The 17,500-nt window shown below is 47.5% G+C and overlaps 1 protein-coding gene across 3 annotated transcripts in view; it reads left to right on the top strand.

Moving 5' to 3' along the window:
• mtss1lb (MTSS I-BAR domain containing 2b) overlaps positions 1 to 17,500 on the top strand; it is a 70,262-nt gene that overhangs the window by 43,685 nt on the left and 9,077 nt on the right. For all 3 annotated transcript variants that reach the window (XM_080843314.1, XM_080843315.1, XM_080843313.1), the window contains exons 4-7: positions 10,629 to 10,713; positions 12,387 to 12,478; positions 12,646 to 12,720; positions 17,011 to 17,168. In XM_080843314.1, coding sequence (XP_080699440.1) covers positions 10,629 to 10,713; positions 12,387 to 12,478; positions 12,646 to 12,720; positions 17,011 to 17,168 — 410 coding nt within the window. The remainder of the gene's footprint in view (positions 1 to 10,628; positions 10,714 to 12,386; positions 12,479 to 12,645; positions 12,721 to 17,010; positions 17,169 to 17,500) is intronic.

Here is a 17,500-nt window from a genome sequence, read left to right as displayed (position 1 = left end):
TGCTGCCACACAGGCATGAGGATACATCTGAACAGCAGTAGCACACAGATAAACAAGAATTACAGAAACATGCACACACACACAACACAGTCTGAAAGTCTGACCATAAACCTCTAGTAGAATAGGAGTTTCTTGTGTTGGTGTGTTTGTGTGTGTGCGTGTGTGTGTGTGTGTGTGTGCATGTTTGTGTGTGTTTAGGTGTGTGTGTATGTGTCCGTGTGTGTGCGTGTGCGTGTCCGTGTGCGTGTGTGTGGAGGCTGTGTCTGTGTCCTTCTCAGGCTGATTGCTGATTTAGTGCAGAGAGCTGAGCTGGTATAGCAGGGCTCCCGTCTGGCAGTCTGAGCATAGCAACAGCGCTGTCACTCATCGGGACCAGTGTTCCGTGTTGTCACGGCAGCCAGCTCACCTGTCAGTCTGGGGACTGCAGACCGATCTCCGCAGTGAGCTAAAGGCAGTCGTGCCCAGCACACCCTGGGTTGTCCTGGCAACGAGCTGGAGTGGAAATCGACCTCACTTGACCCTCAGTCACCCAAACCGTATAGAAACTCACAAAGTGAAAGGCAGCAACGGTCAGTCTGTCTGCCTGCATTTGAAGGTCTTCTCACCTCAGTATATCATGTAGTTGTGAGCAGTGAGTGATTTAGTGGCGTGGTACCTGTTCTATGCTATGCTACCAGACAGCACGTAGCCATGGTGTCACATGGTTGTGTTGTTTCACAGAGACATACAGTGAGTGATTTAGTTGTGTGGTACCTGTTCTATGCTATGCTACCAGACAGCACGTAGCCATGGTGGCACATGGTTGTGTTGTTTCATAGAGACATACAGTGAGTGATTTAGTTGTGTGGTACCTGTTCTATGCTATGCTACCAGACAGCACGTAGCCATGGTGGCACATGGTTGTGTTGTTTCATAGAGACATACAGTGAGTGATTTAGTTGTGTGGTACCTGTTCTATGCTATGCTACCAGACAGCACGTAGCCATGGTGGCACATGGTTGTGTTGTTTCATAGAGACATACAGTGAGTGATTTAGTTGTGTGGTACCTGTTCTATGCTATGCTACCAGACAGCACGTAGCCATAGCACATGGTTGTGTTGTTTCACAGAGACATACAGCGATGTCTGTAGCAGCAGTCCCTTAATCCCCAGTTTCCCCTGACTGCACACGACCCCTGCTGTGCTTCAAGTGAGTTCTGCCTGGGGTTCAGTGAGTCTTGTTGATATCAAGCCTGGCGAAGGAAAGGACTTGATCCATTTAGATTATTTGATTAGATTCATTAAGGACACAGATGGAAGGCGAACTCAGTCAGGACCTCTCTGTCTCCAAACCAAAGCTCTAAGCCTGTCTGCCATGCACCAGTTGGCCGAGAAACACACAAACAAACAAATAAGAGCACGCTAAATAAACACAGGCGTGTAACATGTGTATGTAAACAAATGAATCCTTTTTTAAAAAGTGAACATTTGACCCAGAGTCCTCCCCCCAGGCTGCTGCCTTCCCTGGCTGCTGTATCTGGGCAAGGTGGCCCAGCCCAGTCTGACTCACAGCAGCAGCAGGCAGGTTGGAGTGGAGGAATAAAGAATAAAGAACAGGAAGCTTCCTAGCAATCACAGGAAAGAGAGAGAGAGGGAGGCGAGGGGAGAGAAGAGATGGATATCCCATTGGGATGTCCCCTCCTTTCCTTCAGATGAGAGAAAGATGTGTGTGTGTGTGTGTGTGTGTGTGTGTGTGTGTGTGTGTGTGTGTGTGTGTGTGTGTGTGTGTGTGTGTGTGTGTGTGTGTGTGTGTGTGGAGGGGGTGGGCCGTTGGGAGTACTAAACACACTGCACTATACCTTCACCTCCTCCCCACACGAACACACACACACACACACACACACACACACACACACATCGTTTCATTCTCCGAGCCCTGCTTGTGAGTCGGGCTGGCCTTGCATATGAAATTCCTAGCCTGCAGTAATTCTTTAGGACTCAAGGATACGGATAGAATTCATAATTAAGGCATGCACTACCACTGGGGTGTTCCTGGTCCCCTGTGTGTTCATGCGTGTGTGTGAACCTGTGTGTTCATGAGTGTGTGTGAACCTGTGTGTTCATGAGTGTGTGTGAACCTGTGTGTTCATGCGTGTGTGTGCAGTGTACAACCGAGGGAAGTACACCCCTGTGCCCTATCACTTAAATGTCAAACGATTCGATTGAATCACCTCAATAATTGCATTATTTCTAAGTTGACAAATAAAGTATTTTCTCTAAGGAAAGATAAAAAAATTAATACTGAAAATACAGGACTCACAATCTAGCTCCGAACCATTGACGAGCTGTGCTTCAGTGCTTCAGACTTGGCACAGGGGTTATCAGTGGAAATTGGAGTTTTTGTGACAGCTCACACAGTGCGGAAGGACATTGCATAATGCCAGCCTCTATGGACATTGTTGACGAAAAAAACCTCGTCAAATTGCAAGATTAAACTTGCAGAGCTCGAAAAAAAAGCGTGATGAATATTGGGACATGCAGCTAATTCTGTTCAGCTCAGATGGGACCCAGCCAGACCAGGGAAAGACAATCCAGCACTCTGGGCAAAATAGGAATATGCCACCCCTATGTTACATTTTCAAGAGAAGAAAATACCAATTAATCACATATTGACCCATATTTTTTATATAAAACAGGTGTAATGAATTAACACAACTCATCTTTTTGCTTTGGCTTCTGTGAACTCCAATTTGCAAGCGATTTGGGGCTCGATTAAAATTTAAGCCAATCATTTCAAATGATCTTATGACCATGTCGACCGCAGACAGTTCTTTACAAGTTTGAGATGCAAAAAGCACCTCTTTCCTGATGCCCTGGTTCTTTACAAGTTTGAGATGCAAAAAGCACCTCTTTCCTGATGCCCCGGTTACCAGCGCAGGGCAAAGCAAAAACATTTCCTCCAATACAGTAGATGTACTCAAGCATGTCAACGGTTGAACCTCATACATCGCTGGGATAGCTCTTGACGGCTATTTTTATCTTGAAGCTCAGATCATCTGCATCGACGTCCCCAATTTCCTTGGCACTTATGATGCAGTGTGTTGTCTTTGGTCGTTGTTTTTATCTCTTTTGTGCTGAAGAGAAGTCCAAACAATTTGTAAAAATGTCCAGATGTGAATATCTCTCTGTAAGAATGATTAACGCTGCATCAACCAGGGGGAGACAACACTTTTTGCTTGGAGTTCTCTTCTGGTAGTATTGCTGGCCATCAAACACTGCCCTTTTCTTCACTGCCTTTGGTCAGTAAAGTCAATTCCAACCCGGCCTTGTCAGCAGTTTCTCGTGCATCTGTGCGTGAAGCCACAAAGCCAGTCTCTCTGAACTCTTGCAGAAATGCAACCACTGCTCGGGTTTCGTTTTTGATTTTCTATGTTGCAAATCCAAATCTCTTGAGCCCGACATCTGGCCTCTACCGTTGTCATGCCGACTGAATGGTCCACCAGTGCCCCCAGTGTTGCATGACCTTCTTCCAGGTGATGTCACAAAGCCTTCTCACTGTGACTCCCAACGAGTGTCTGAGAGGGGTTTGACAATCAGACTGGTTACATGGTCTTTATGTATGGACCAACGAGATGTTACAAATGCTAAAAACATATTCTGCAGCACTCCAAAAAATATCAGATTGGACTGAAGCTTTTGCTGCATACGAGACAACCAAGTTGAAGCTACTACATGACATGAAACTACATAGCATGAAAAGTGCTTTTTTTCGTTTTTGAACTTCAACTGGAACTGTTTTTTTGCCTTTCATATTATTCCCGTTGTCATAGCTTTGCCCTCTACAACCATTAATGTCTCAGCCCAACATTTCCAGATGATGAAGGAAAGTGTCACACGGTGTCACACACTTTGACTGTTGTGGACTTGACTGGGAGAAATTCAGTTAACTGTTATTGAAACATCAGATGTCTTGTAAGCTACACTATACAATATAACTGACATTTGTTCAGTGTGAAAAACATCAGGCCTGCAGTCCATGATCGTCCATGATGCAGTCCATTAACTTCTTTTACGGCCTGAATAATCATCCGTCCAATCTGTTCTCCTATTAGTTATTTCTGAATGTCCTTGCTTAAGTAGTGGTTTATGCTTCTGAATTCTTTGCAAACTGTCATTAATCACTGGCAAGCAATACTTACATTAATACTTAGGAAGCAACTCCACCTCACCTAAAAAACTTCCATTGGAGGGGTCAAAGAGTGTATCGGACATCCCGCTGAAGACTATGTTCTGTTCAGCTAAATGACATATGATGCTGATGATTCTGGTTAGTGCTGCACGCCAGTGATTCCACACTCTCCGCTCACCTAAAAAACTTCCATTGGAGGGGTCAAAGAGTGTATCGGACATCCCGCTGAAGACTATGTTCTGTTCAGCTAAATGACATATGATGCTGATGATTCTGGTTAGTGCTGCACGCCAGTGATTCCACACTCTCCGCTCCATGGTGTGACAGTTCAGTTTTCTTACCGTCAATTCCAGACTTGAGAGTTTGTCATGTCTCCATGTTGCAAACATATCCTTCTGACCATTCATATGTGATTATAGAAAATTGCCAATATGTTTCCAGTCATGACTCCATCCGTTGCTACACTTACATCACATTTTCCAAACAATGTGCTCCAAAAGCAGAAACTCCTGTCCTGGGTTTCAGAGTATAACAGCCATGACCGTTGCACTTTTTTCTCCATTTTTAAGGGTGATGCAATAGAAGTCTTTGTGGAACCATGTCAGGAACATGATGTCCATAATCTGCGTTGTGCCTCTTCTTACTACCTCAGGACTTCTATAGGGCCATAATGTTGGGTTGTGTGATATCTTAATGACCAAAGGTACTCAACAGACCACAGGGCAATCACTACAGACTCAGCTGCAGGCGACTGAGCAAAGACGTCAGTTACACTGGGAACGCTTGGGACATGTCCCCATCACTTTTTGTCACCAATTTCTTTCCCGGCTGTGGGGCCTGTATTTTTTTAAAGGTATATGTAAACTGTTAGTTTGTAATTTTACACAAGAGCAAATACCCAACTGTTGAACTTAGAAGTGTGTGTGTGTGTGTGTGCGCATCTGTGTGCATGTCTCAGAAAGAGTTCTAGTGTGGGTGTGTGTTGGCAGGGCCCTGTGTCTTGCATGTTGGTGCGGTAGTGCTGTGTCATGGTGCGCTGTAAGGGCAGCACAGGGGCGCTGCAGGCTGCTGGTAAGTCAGTGAACTCATGCAGAACCTTCTAGAAGGACACACACTGGTGTTCTGGAGGGATAGAACCTTCTAGAAGGACACACACTGGTGTTCTGGAGGGATAGAACCTTCTAGAAGGACACACACTGGTGTTCTGAGGGACAGAACCGTTCAGAAGGACACACACTGGTGTTCTGGAGAGCAGAACCGTTCAGAAGGACACACACTGGTGTTCTGGAACATAGAACCTTCCAGAAGGACACACACTGGTGTTTCAGAGGGACAGCCCCACCCCGGCCCACGCACACGCCTCCCCACAGATTAGCTCTCCCTCTCTTATCTCTTTATTGCCACGTTCTCCATCTTTCTCTACTTCCACAGGGACCTCTTTCATTCGTAGCCGCATAACCTTCTATTTTCTCTCTCCCCCTCTCTTCCTTTCTATCTTTCTAAATCTCTGTCAGTCTCTCCCTTCACATCTCTCTCTCTCTCTCTGTCTCTTGCTCTCTCCCCCTGCATCACTCTTTTCCCCATGCTATGGGAATGTTCTGGACTTACGACACGATGTTTGAGAGCCTCACAGAGTAGAAAGACCAGTCTGTGTATGATTCTGTGTGGCTTCATACAACTCATAGCTGTATTTCAGGAAGACATGCATGCTTTTGTGGCAGGAGAGGAGAGAGGGATGGAGTTCAGTTTGAGATGCCTCACACTCACACCACTACTGAGTACAGACACAGCGTGTATTATGCACACACACTTTTCATGTATGTACTGTGTGTGTGTGTGTGTGTGTGTGTGTGCTGATTCTAACTGTGCCATGTTATTTGTTGTCTGCATGTAGCCCCAGTGTCAAGGAAAGCTAGATATATGTTGGAAGGAGCGGAAAAAACAGGAGGCTGAAAGAATGCTCGGTTTAATTAACCTGACCATGAGTCATACATCACGGTGTGTGTGTGTGGATGTGTGTGTGTGTGTGTGTGTGTGTGTGTGTGTGGTGTTTGTGGGTGTGGGTGTGGGTGTGGGTGAGTGCATGTACATATACACACAATGTGTACATACGTGTGACTTAAAACATCTTTGTGTGTGTGTGTGCATGGCACACATCGCTTTGTGTTCAGGAATGTGACACTTTTACCACAGTGTACGTAGTGTGTGTTTGTGTGTGTGTGTGTGTGTGTGTGTGTGTGTGTGTGTGTGTGTGTGTGTGTGTGTGTGTGTGTGTGTGTGTGTGTGTGTGTGTGTTTGAACAGCTGTTAATTCAGTGTGTGCTGAGCATGGGAGCATTAGTTTCCTTCAGTGATCTGATTGGTCAAATCTATTATCTACCTCAAGACTCAAAGCTACAGTAGAGACTATAGTAGAGACTAGAGATTATGACAAAGGAATGAGAGAGAGAGAGAGAGAGAGAGAGAGAGAGAGAGAGAGAGAGAGAGATAAAGGCAAATAGACAAAGATAAAGAGAGTCTGCTCATCCAACCTGCTGGAGGGAACTGAGACCAGAGGCAAAGAGAGGAAGGGGTCAACACTAATGTTGGAGGAAAATGACTGATTGATGTATTTCTACATCTCAGTCCCCATAATAGTTCCCCTCTGTTACTTTGCATTGCATACCTCTTCCTCTCTCCATTCCTTCTCTCTCTCTCTCTCTCTCTCTCTCTCTCTCTCTCTCTCTCTCTCTCCCTCTCTCTCTCTTTGTATCCCTCTATTGTTGGTTTTAAACAAAAGCGATGAATGATTTAGAAGGTTTTGAAACAACACTGGTGTTACAGCAGTGTGTTTGCACTGTGGTATTTTTGGTAGTGTAGTATATTTGTGCCGTGCCTTTCTGCTGTACTTTTATGACATATTTGTGACATGAAGATTGAATAATATGTCATTCAAATCTCCCTCTTTCTCTCTCGGTCTCTGACTGGGCTTCTGTGCATTCAGCGTGGTGCCATTCCAGCGTCATGGCAACTAAATGCCATGAGAAAAATCAATATGTGAAGCTGTGTCTGTGCGGCGGCCATTGCTGGGAGGCTGCTGGTAAACACAGGCCACTGGTAACAGATGGATGAGACGGCGCACTGTTAGCCACAATTGCTTTAATAGTTTAACAAGACTTTGCCCTTGAGATCTGGTGTGTGGCTCGTAGTTTCTGCGTCATTTTGTGCACATAATGACATGTCCTGCGTCTCAGTTTATGCACATACACACACACACACACACACACACACACACACACACACACACACACACACGCACACGCTTACATAAGCACCAACATATACTGCTTAATTTGTTGCCCAGATGTGAGTGAGCAGTGGTTTTCTGTTCTTGTTGATGTTTGGTGTGCCTGTTGTTAGGGAAGAGAGGAAGTCAATAATAGCAGACAGGAAGGATATAATAAAGCTTCTGTGTTATCACTGACACACACACACACACACACACACACACACACACACACTCCCTAGCAGAGGGGTAATTAAAATGTGTGAGGGGCTCCCTCTCAGCTTCAGGTCTTTTTTCCTCCCCCTTCTTCTCACTCCAAGTGCCTCACTCTCATTTCTGTCTCGGACACACACACACACACACACACTCACACACACCCACACCCCCACACACATACGCACACATGTGTGCACTCGCTCACTCAATGTGCATTCACAGTTTTCCTTCTGAGGGTGCTTGTTGAAATCAGATGTAGTGATCCTAAACACTTTTGCAAAGAATGGCTGAGGAGGCTCCTGCAGGCTCCTCTGTATGTGGTATATGTATGTTCACATGTGAGTGTGTGTGTGTGTGTGTGTGTGTGTGTGAGTGTGTGTGTGTGTGTGTGTGTGTGTATCTGGATATGAGTGTGCTCGTGTATGTGCACGAGGAGTCAAGATGGGGGAGGGTTTATGAAGAAGATTGGGTGTGCAAGCGTGTGTTATTTAAGCATGCATGGGTGTGTGTCTGTGCGTGTGTGTGTGTGCGTGTGTGTGTGTGTGTGTGTGTGTGTGTGTGTGTGTGGAGGGGGGGGTTTGGAGGGAATTAATGAATGGTTGCTGGGTAGAACAGAAGGCGTGAAGCAGGAATGTGTTAATTATGAATGGAACTGCTCTCTCTGTCTCCCAACATACTGTGCATGGCAGAGAGGTCCTTCCTCAACAAGCCCTCGCCAGTGCACCGTGTGTGTGGTGCATGCTTGTGAGTTTGTGTGCATTTGGAGTCGCTCTCTTTGGTAATGACATATAGTAGTATCATATACATAAAGCATGTGAAACATAAATCCTGTGTGCCCAAGTGTAGTGTACTATTTTGTGCTACTTCGCTAGACCCAGTGTAGGGCAGTCTGTTTAAGTTCAGCTGAATGGCTGTGTTTCAGGATGTTTTTATGCAGTCCAGTAATCTGACCTATGTGTAGTTCACTGCCCTGTATGGATGGCCCTGGGTGTGTGTGTGTGTGTGTGTATGTGTGTGTGTGTGTGTGTGTGTGTGTGTGTGTGTGTGTGTGAGTGTGTGAGACCTATGTGTAGTTCACTGGCCTGTATGGACGGCCCTGGGTGTGTGTGTGTGTGTGTGTGTGTGTGTATGTGTTTCTGTGTGTGTGTGTGTGTGTGTGTGTGTGTGTGTCTGGTGTGTGTGTGTGTGTGAGTGAGTGTGTGAGACCTATGTGTAGTTCACTGGCCTGTATGGACGGCCCTGGGTGCTTCCTGCATGTTATTCAGACAATGCTGATGTGACACAGTGCTGTCCCTACATTATAGCACGTATCAGCATCTGGCAGCGTAATGATATTAATGACGGAGATTATCCGGTCCTGTGGTGGGGGGGGGGGGGGTCACTCTGAGGTCGCGGCGTGCCCAGTGGGTGCTCTTAACATCCAGACATAACATTTGTGGATAGCGTCTGCCGCTGTGCCCTGCCACGACCCCTTACTATCACATCAGCCATGGTGCCATTAGTGTGAGAATATGTCTGTGCCTGCCTGCGTAGCCTGGTTCAGTTGTGGACGCTGGCCCCGCTGGTCACTCACTGTCATGGTCATTTAGGTTTGGGGCGTCATCCGACGGGTGAAGTCTGAGTCAGTTTGGGTCACCTGGGTGCAGTTTGGGTAATCCTATGCTTTAGCCCCCCTTCTAGGCTGCCTCTCACCCTGGATCTTGAGGACAGGGTTGGGAGGTAGGGTGGTAAGCATGCAAGGGGAAACATGTTAGGTCACCTCCATCTATCCCCCCATCCTGTATCATTAGAGAGAGAGAGAGAGAGAGAGAGGCTGAGGTGGAAGCCAAGGTGTTTAATGGTTTGGGATTGTTGATGGATGGTTGAAGCATGGCGTCCAGTGAATTGGTATTGACTGGGGGTCCATTGGGGTGTGTGGAAATGGGTCTCTCCGTGTGAGCTCGGGTGACCTTGAGACAGCTGAGATTAACCCCGCGTGGGTCTGGATTATGGTGTACGGCTCAGGCACAGGGATGTAAACTCCTTGTGTGACTGGGAGGGGGTGGATCTGGGTTCAGCTCTCAGACTACGAGCCTGGGTTTTAGGCTTGAATCCCCAAGTGTTTAATTACCACTAGCGAGAGAGCGAGAGAGAGAGAGAAAGAGAAAGAGAAAGAGCGAGAGAGACAAAGAAAGAGAGAGAGAGAGAGAGAGAGAGAAAGAGAGAAAGAGTGAAAGAGAGAGAAAGAGAGAGAGAGACAAAGAAAGAGAGAGAGAGAGAGAGAGAGAGAGAGAGAGAGAGAGAGAGATAAAGAAACACCACTTCACGACACAGCCCAGGCCTGTAATCCCTTCTGGGCCTTCTGATAATGTAGCTGGATGCCAGGCCTTTGTCAGCTCTCCATAGCTATTTTGCTTTCTTTTTTCTTTCCTTCCCTTTGTACATCTTTGTGTTTCTCTTTCTCTTTTCTTTTCATTCTCTTTTTTATTTATGATACCCAGCATTCTTAATGGTTCTCTGACCATGTAGTTGGAATATTGTTTTAAACTAAGAAAGCAGTTGAGGCAGAGTGAGATTGCCAAGAAACCTGAGGTCAGACTCTTCAAACAGAAGAAAAACAACGGGTTTCCAGGACTATAGTGAGCCACCTTCTTTGGAAGAGAGAATGGTACTTTGGACAAATACAAGGGGGTCAGGCTTTTCCAAGTCTTCATCCACTGCTATTTTTAGCCAGATGTTTATCACAGTTACAGGTTACTCTGACCCCCCCCCCCCCCCCCACACACACACACACACACACACACACTTAGTCACGCGAGTGCTCGAGCTTTATTTGGGATTGTGGTGCACTGTGTACATAGGTAGTAAATCTCTGAAAAGTAAATATTTCTCTGTCTTGTGGGGGGGGGGGGGGGGGGCAGGGCTGACCAGGTGCCCTCAAACACGGGCAGTGTTCCAGCAATGCTCGTCTTACACTCCCCTTCTCCATCTTCTCCTGCAGGAGCCACCAGGGACATTGGATCGGCGCTAACCAGAATGTGCATGAGGCATCGCAGCATCGAGGCCAAACTGCGCCACTTCACCAAGTAAGTCCAGTCCAGCCTGGCTCAACTCCAGCCACCTTTAGTTAGAATGGCATTGAGAGGTCAGCTAAACAACTTTGATGCAAAGAAACTACGTTGTGTTAGAATTTAGACACAGCAGTTCAAGTCTATGAGGCCTACTGAACATTCTGGCCTACTGAATATTTGGTACCTGAAATGCCTACATTTACCAAGTAATTTTTTAACAATGTATTGAAATCTACATTGTTTACATCCAAAGTGCGGTAATTCAGTTATCCCTTTTTGATTGGGTTGGTTGGCTAAGTAAGCTGGTACTCAGCTGGTTAGCTAGTTAGCTAGCACGGTTAGCACCAAGCTCAATGTTACTGCATCTCGCATAGCACTGTATGTAAAATAAATAAACAGACACATCAGACCTTATTTGTTCTCCATTTTGCCCACTCTGGTAGACAAAAGACTACAAAGTATATCTTTAACAAGCATTTACAGAAGCCCTCTCAGTTCTGCACATCCTAACAGATGGAATGCGTTCTTGAACAACTGCTCCATAGGCTTTCAAAGAGATAATTCATCGAAACATTACTGTGTCATATGTCGTAGACCACTCTTTGAGACAATGGCTTGGCTGAGCCGCTCATCCAGAGGTGGTTTAAAAGTCATCAGAGATGCTGGAGCCTTGCCTCGCCCTCAGTAAACACTCACGTGTCGCCACACTCTAGCCCCCCGCGGGATTCTTTCCATGTAAGTCTCTACTCATGTTTGGCCTCCGTCTCCTCGCGGTGTGGAAATAGCCGGGCAGCACGCCGTGTGTTTTGAACCGCAGAAACCCGATCACCGCCAGTTATTCCACACACACACACACACACTTTCAGGAACATCCAGTCCCATCCCCCCCACCCCCATTTCCCTCCCCACGACCCCCGTAGAAAAGTGATGACGAAGGACACAGGCAGATGGAAAAGAGAGTGAGGACTAATAGCATCCCTGACCTACTGCCACAACTCCAAACTCTCACGCAGGCCTTCGCATAACTCTGGCCTTCGCATAACTCTCACCTCATCAGCTCACATCTGCAGATGACACCCCCCCCCCACACACACACACACACATCCAGCCGCCATCCCCCCCAGAAGCCACGCAGGCACACACCTCCCCAGAAAGGCCTCCCTTTCTCCCACTGGATTTTCCTGGTGATGAGGGTGGAGAAGAGCGAGGCAGACAGTCATCTCCTAATTGCACGTCTATGTGATGGTAATGATGATGAGGTCTCTTCAGCCGTTTGTTTACACTCCGCCTCAAACATTTGCGGCACGGAGAAGAGACGGCGGCCGAGACCGTGATGTTTCTACTCTCGCTGAGTAATGACAGACTCGGTAAAAGGTGTGCCAGATACCAAAATCAGCAGCCAGGGGAAAAGGGGGTGTAGTAGGCCATGGCATTGTTAGTAAGTGGCCAAGTGCCAGAGGGCCAAGTGAGCTGACTCAACACAAGACCTTGATCCATCAACTTTTGACATACGTCACAAGAAGCTGGTATGGTTTAACAATTGTGTATTTCTGTGAAATTGGGTTATGCTGTATGACAAAAATGTCACAAAACTACAGACATACTGAGGATTTGTTGTCTCTATCTCTTTTTTTTTCTCTCTCGCTCTCTCTCTCTCTCTCTCTCTCTCTCTCTCCCTATACGCATAGCGCTCTGATGGAAAGCCTGATCACACCCCTTCAGGACCGCATTGAGGACTGGAAGAAGACTGCCACCCAGCTGGATAAAGACCACGCCAAAGGTAACTGGCCTGGTCTGGTCCTAGCAGGGCTGTCACCTCTATCTAATAGCACTCGCACTATTAAGATCTAATGCCTCTCTGCTCTGATCGCCCTCTTCTCCTACAGAGTATAAGCCATCTCGTAAGATCTAATGCCTCTCTGCTCTGATCGCCCTCTTCTCCTACAGAGTATAAGCGATCTCGTCACGAAATAAAGAAGAAGTCCTCCGACACCATGAAGCTGCAGAAGAAGGCTCGCAAAGGTAAGACCCTCTCCCCTCTTCCCTTCTCCCCTCTCCTGTTCACTCTTCCTTTTCCGCTATGCGCTCTGCCTGTGATTGGTCTGGTGCAGCAACATGGACGCCGCCATGCCACCGGCTCGACCCCCCCATCTCCCAGTAATGACAGTAATGTGGGCCGCGATCAGAGCAGTTGCCATGACAGCAGGAGAACCTGTGACAGGGTGTTATATAAGCCGTCCCCCAACTGTTTCCACTTCCCAGACACAGACGTAGTAGTGAGCAGAAATGCCAAGGTCAGATCCTCATGGTGGTGTCCTTCTGCCTAGGCTGAGGGCGATTCCGACTGCTCTGTGGATTCGTTTTTGTTGATGAGGACTTGCACGCCATGTCTTTTGACATTTGTGATTGACAGCTCGGAGTACGTTAGGCCCCAATGGCAGTCTGCGTCTGTTTTCTCCTCAGTGACAGAGAGAAACAGAAAGAGAGAGAGAGAGAGAGAGAGAGAGAGAGAAAAAGAGAAAAAGAGAAAGAGATAGAGAGAGAAAGAATGTGCTGGTCTGCTATGAAGAAGAATCCTTACTGGAGAACACCGGTCAGGCTGCATCTCGCTCATGCAACAGCACCCTCTGCTGGCGAAGCCGAGGTAGCGCTGGCTTGCTCTTCATTCGACGGCCTGTCATGGCGCGTGCCGGCTCACCAGCCAATAATCTCAGCTCCTGAATGGAGGTTATAATCCAGTGGTGTTACTAGGAAGACTGTGGCCCAGAGAGGGAGACGTTTCAGGGGAAGTGAAACTGACTGTATTGCGCTCGGCACTGCAGCATGTAATTGATGCGCCAGCACACATATGCTGCCTCACCAGGGCATGCATACATACTTACATACAACCTAGAGGAAGTCCCCGGTCTCTTACCCAACTGGCTACTCATCTCACTGACCTAGCTTTTGTAATTTATGTCTGATGTTTTTGATCTTTTTTTGGTTATTGCTTTGTGGCTGTGCAGTTCTAATCATCTCTGAATCCTGATTGATTTTGGTTGCTGTTTGGTTGCTGCAGCGTTCCTGCTCCTAACTGTCCTCAAGCACTTTGGCTGTGGACTGAGCTGTGATGGCTTCCTTGTACTAACCCTAACACGAAGCTCTTCTCTCTCTCTTCTGTTTCTGTTTGTCTCTCTGTATCTCTCTCTGTCTCTCTCTCTCTCTCTCTCTCTCTCTCTCTCGCTCCCTCTCTCTTGCTCTCTCTCTCTTGCTCTTTACACTTTTCTCCTTGCCTTCCTTCTGTCCCTCTATCTGCCCTTACCATTATCTCTCTCTCTCTATCTCTCTCTTTCTCTCTCTCTCTCTCTCTCTCTCTCTCTCTCTCTCTCTCTCTCTATCTATCTCTTCTCTCTCTCTCTCTCTCTCTCTCTCTCTCTCTCTCTCTCTCTCTCTCTCGCTCCCTCTGTGTGTTTGGTCTATCCCCTGTAGAGCTGCAGGGTAAGTATGACGTTGCCTTCCCCACTGCTCTGCTCTGCTATGCTTCAGCTCACCCCAGGTCTCTGGGTCTCTCCTCCTCCATCTCTCATCACCTCTGACTCTCACATTTAGGATTAAGCAACCCGGACTGGAAATGACCTCATCTCTTAGTGCATGCAAAGATTAATGAGTGCTTAGTGTTATGCACATCATGTGTTCAATTTGTGTGTGTGTGTGTGTGTGTGTGTGTGTGTGTGTGTCTGTGTGTGTGTGTGTGTGTGTGTGTGTGTGTGTGTGTGTGTGTGTGTGTGTGTGTGTGTGTGTGTGTGTGAGAGAGAGAGAGAGAGAGAGAGACATAGACAAACAGAGAGAGGGGGGAAGAGAGATGGAGAGTGAGAGAGGAAGAGATGGAGAGCTACTAAAGATGAGACGAAGACAGGCAGACACAGACATGTTTATAGACAGGTGCATTATTTATTATTCACACAGCCACTGACTGGTTGAATAATAAACACTTCCAGACAGAGACCCTTCATGCTGATTATCCTTTCATTCATCTTAAGCAAATCATCATGCGTTACTGACTTTCCTTGACTACACAGTTAGTAAGAAAAGGAGATATTTTCTTAAAGCTACACAGCTATAATCAAGTTTGTATCTATTTTCATATTCAGAGCTTTCAAACACAAACCTTGAGATCACATTTACAATGCACAACGCAGTGAACTGCATAATATGCACACAATAGACCTCCTTTGCCCAACCACAACCCAGTGTTCACAACAACAAATGCATAACCCCTGGACATATTTTATAAATGCACACTGCACACTCACCTCATGAAGGAATAAGTCAGTAAAGCTTAAAGAAAAACTTTTTAATGTTTAACGATCAAAACCAGCCCAGTATTGAGTTAGAATGCCAAAAGCGGCAATGGCTACACAATGGAATTCTTTGAGGCAAGAACCTGACAACATTGAAAGGTTTCCAACAGAGATGCACCTGTGTCTGTTTACCTTAATAACTTCAAAGAAACTTGAGAAAATTACTGTTTGTACAATCAGTGTTCGATCTTATTCCTTTTCCGAGTTCTGACGTAGCACCCCATTCAGTGCCTGTAGTTGTTTGGCCTTGGAGTGGGCATTCAAGGGAGAGAGCCTCCCTTCGATAATCGACTACAAACAAACAATCATTTACTACGGTTTCTTCACAGTTATTGAGGTAAACGGACACAGGTGTATATCTGTAGGGATCCTTCCTATATTGTCAGATCCTTATAACATTTATGAGCCTGTCAGTGGCAATAACAAGCAGTTTACTTTGACATGCTGGCTTGATTCATAGGATTCCATTGTATAGCTGTTTTGCGGTTGCCGGTTTTAGCTTTCTAATTCGATACTTGGCTGATTTTGATCGTTAATTGGAAAACTCAGAAGTTTCCCTACGAGCCAATATTCTTATGGTCTATCCCACTACTGCTGTGCTAATCAGTCTGTGCATGACATGTCACTAACAACTACCCACAGACCCCATTCCTCTTCCCATAATCCCTCTCCTGACCTTCTTCTCTAGCATGATTCGACTCTTTTTTCAGTTCCCAGCATGCTCTGTGCTCGTAGCCTTTGAGGCTGCTTATTTTTGGGTAGTGCACCTCTCACCTCACTGTGGGCAGGCCGTGGGGTGCTAGCGTGACCGTCTGTGCGATTTAACATGAGCGGCCTGCCACCACCACCACCACCACCACCACCACCCTGCGGGCCTCTCACCCTGCATTCTCGTCTCGTTGGGGTTGTGTGCCGTCAGCTCGTGTCGTGGTCAGACGTGCCTGCCTCTCCTTCCGGTTGTGTAGATGCCAGTAGGCTCATTCTGTTCTGTGTCAGTCCTGTCTCAGTGTGGGCCGTGACCATGGAAGGTGGGGCGGGAAGGGGGAGGAGGGGTGTGATGGGTTGTGGGTTATCCCTGAAAGCCCAGGCATTTTGCAGTGTTCTAATCTCTCTCTCTTTTTTTTCTGTTTTTCTCTGTGTCTTCTTCCCCCCTTTCCCCCACCCTCTCGGCCATGTTTTGGGCCGTGGCTGTCCTGCTCTCTGCTCCTTACCTCTGGGCCCTGACCCCCTCCTTAAAACACAATAACTCAATGTGTTCCCTACACACCTGTCCTACTCTCACCCATCTTCCTCTGAACCCTTCTTTCTCTATCCTTGCTCTTTTTTGTTTTCATTTTTCCTCTCGTTTGATATCCTCCAACTCCTTCTCTGCTCTCCCCTTCCCTTCTACTCTCTTCTGTTCTCCTGTTCTCCACACCTCTCTTCTTCTTTTCTTTCCTCTCCCACTCCCCTCTCCCATTCCCCCTCCCTCCTCTCCTCCTCTCTCCCACTCCCCTCTCCCATTCCCCATCACTCCTCTCCTCCTCTCTCCCACTCCCCTCTCCCTTCCCCATCCCTCCTCTCCTCCTCTCTCCCACTCCCCTCTCCCTTCCCCCTCCCTCCTCTCCTCCTCTCTCCCACTCCCCTCTCCCATTCCCCCTCCCTCCTCTCCTCCTCTCTCCCACTCCCCTCTCCCATTCCCCCTCCCTCCTCTCCTCCTCTCTCCCACTCCCCTCTCCCATTCCTCCTCCCTCCTCTCCTCCTCTCTCCCACTCCCCTCTCCCATTCCCCCTCCCTCCTCTCCTCCTCTCTCCCACTCCCCTCTCCCATTCCCCATCCCTCCTCTCCTCCTCTCTCCCTCTCCCCTCTCCCATCCCTCCTCTCCTCCTCTCTCCCTCTCCCCTCTCCCATCCCTCCTCTCCTCCTCTCTCCCTTTCCCCTCTCCCATTCCCCATCCCTCCTCTCCTCCTCTCTCGCTGCGGGGCCTCTCCAGGGCGAGGGGACCTGCAGCCTCAGCTGGACAGTGCCATGCAGGACGTGAACGACATGTACCTGCTCATGGAAGAGACCGAGAAGCAGGCGGTGCGGCGCGCCCTGGTGGAGGAGAGGGGGCGCTTCTGCACCTTCATCGGTTTCCTGCAGCCTGTGGTGGTGAGAAAAGCTAGCAGTTCGAAAAAACAAACAGTTAGCCTGACGAATGGACAAGGAATGCAAAGGAACTTTGTGGGGGATGTTAGAATGAGTGAGATTTCAGATACTGTCAATGAAGATGTAGACAGAGCTGGTTTAATTGGACACTGTTGACAAGACAATGTGTCAGGGAGGAAGATGAAGTTGCCGGCACCAATGAAAGTCACCGGTGACTCCCGGGCAGTCAATAAATACCCTGGAATTAACAAGCCAATAACAACAGACAGGAAATTTGGGGGGCTACAAATTGTGGATTTAGTGGAGGAAAGATCTAAAAGCAGCGCACCTCAACT

This window comes from Sprattus sprattus (genome assembly GCF_963457725.1).
Source record: "Sprattus sprattus genome assembly, chromosome: 8".
NCBI classification, from domain to species: Eukaryota; Metazoa; Chordata; class Actinopteri; order Clupeiformes; family Clupeidae; genus Sprattus; species Sprattus sprattus.
The sequence above is the reverse complement of the archived record's forward strand: the minus strand, read 5'-3'. Positions and strand labels throughout refer to the sequence as shown.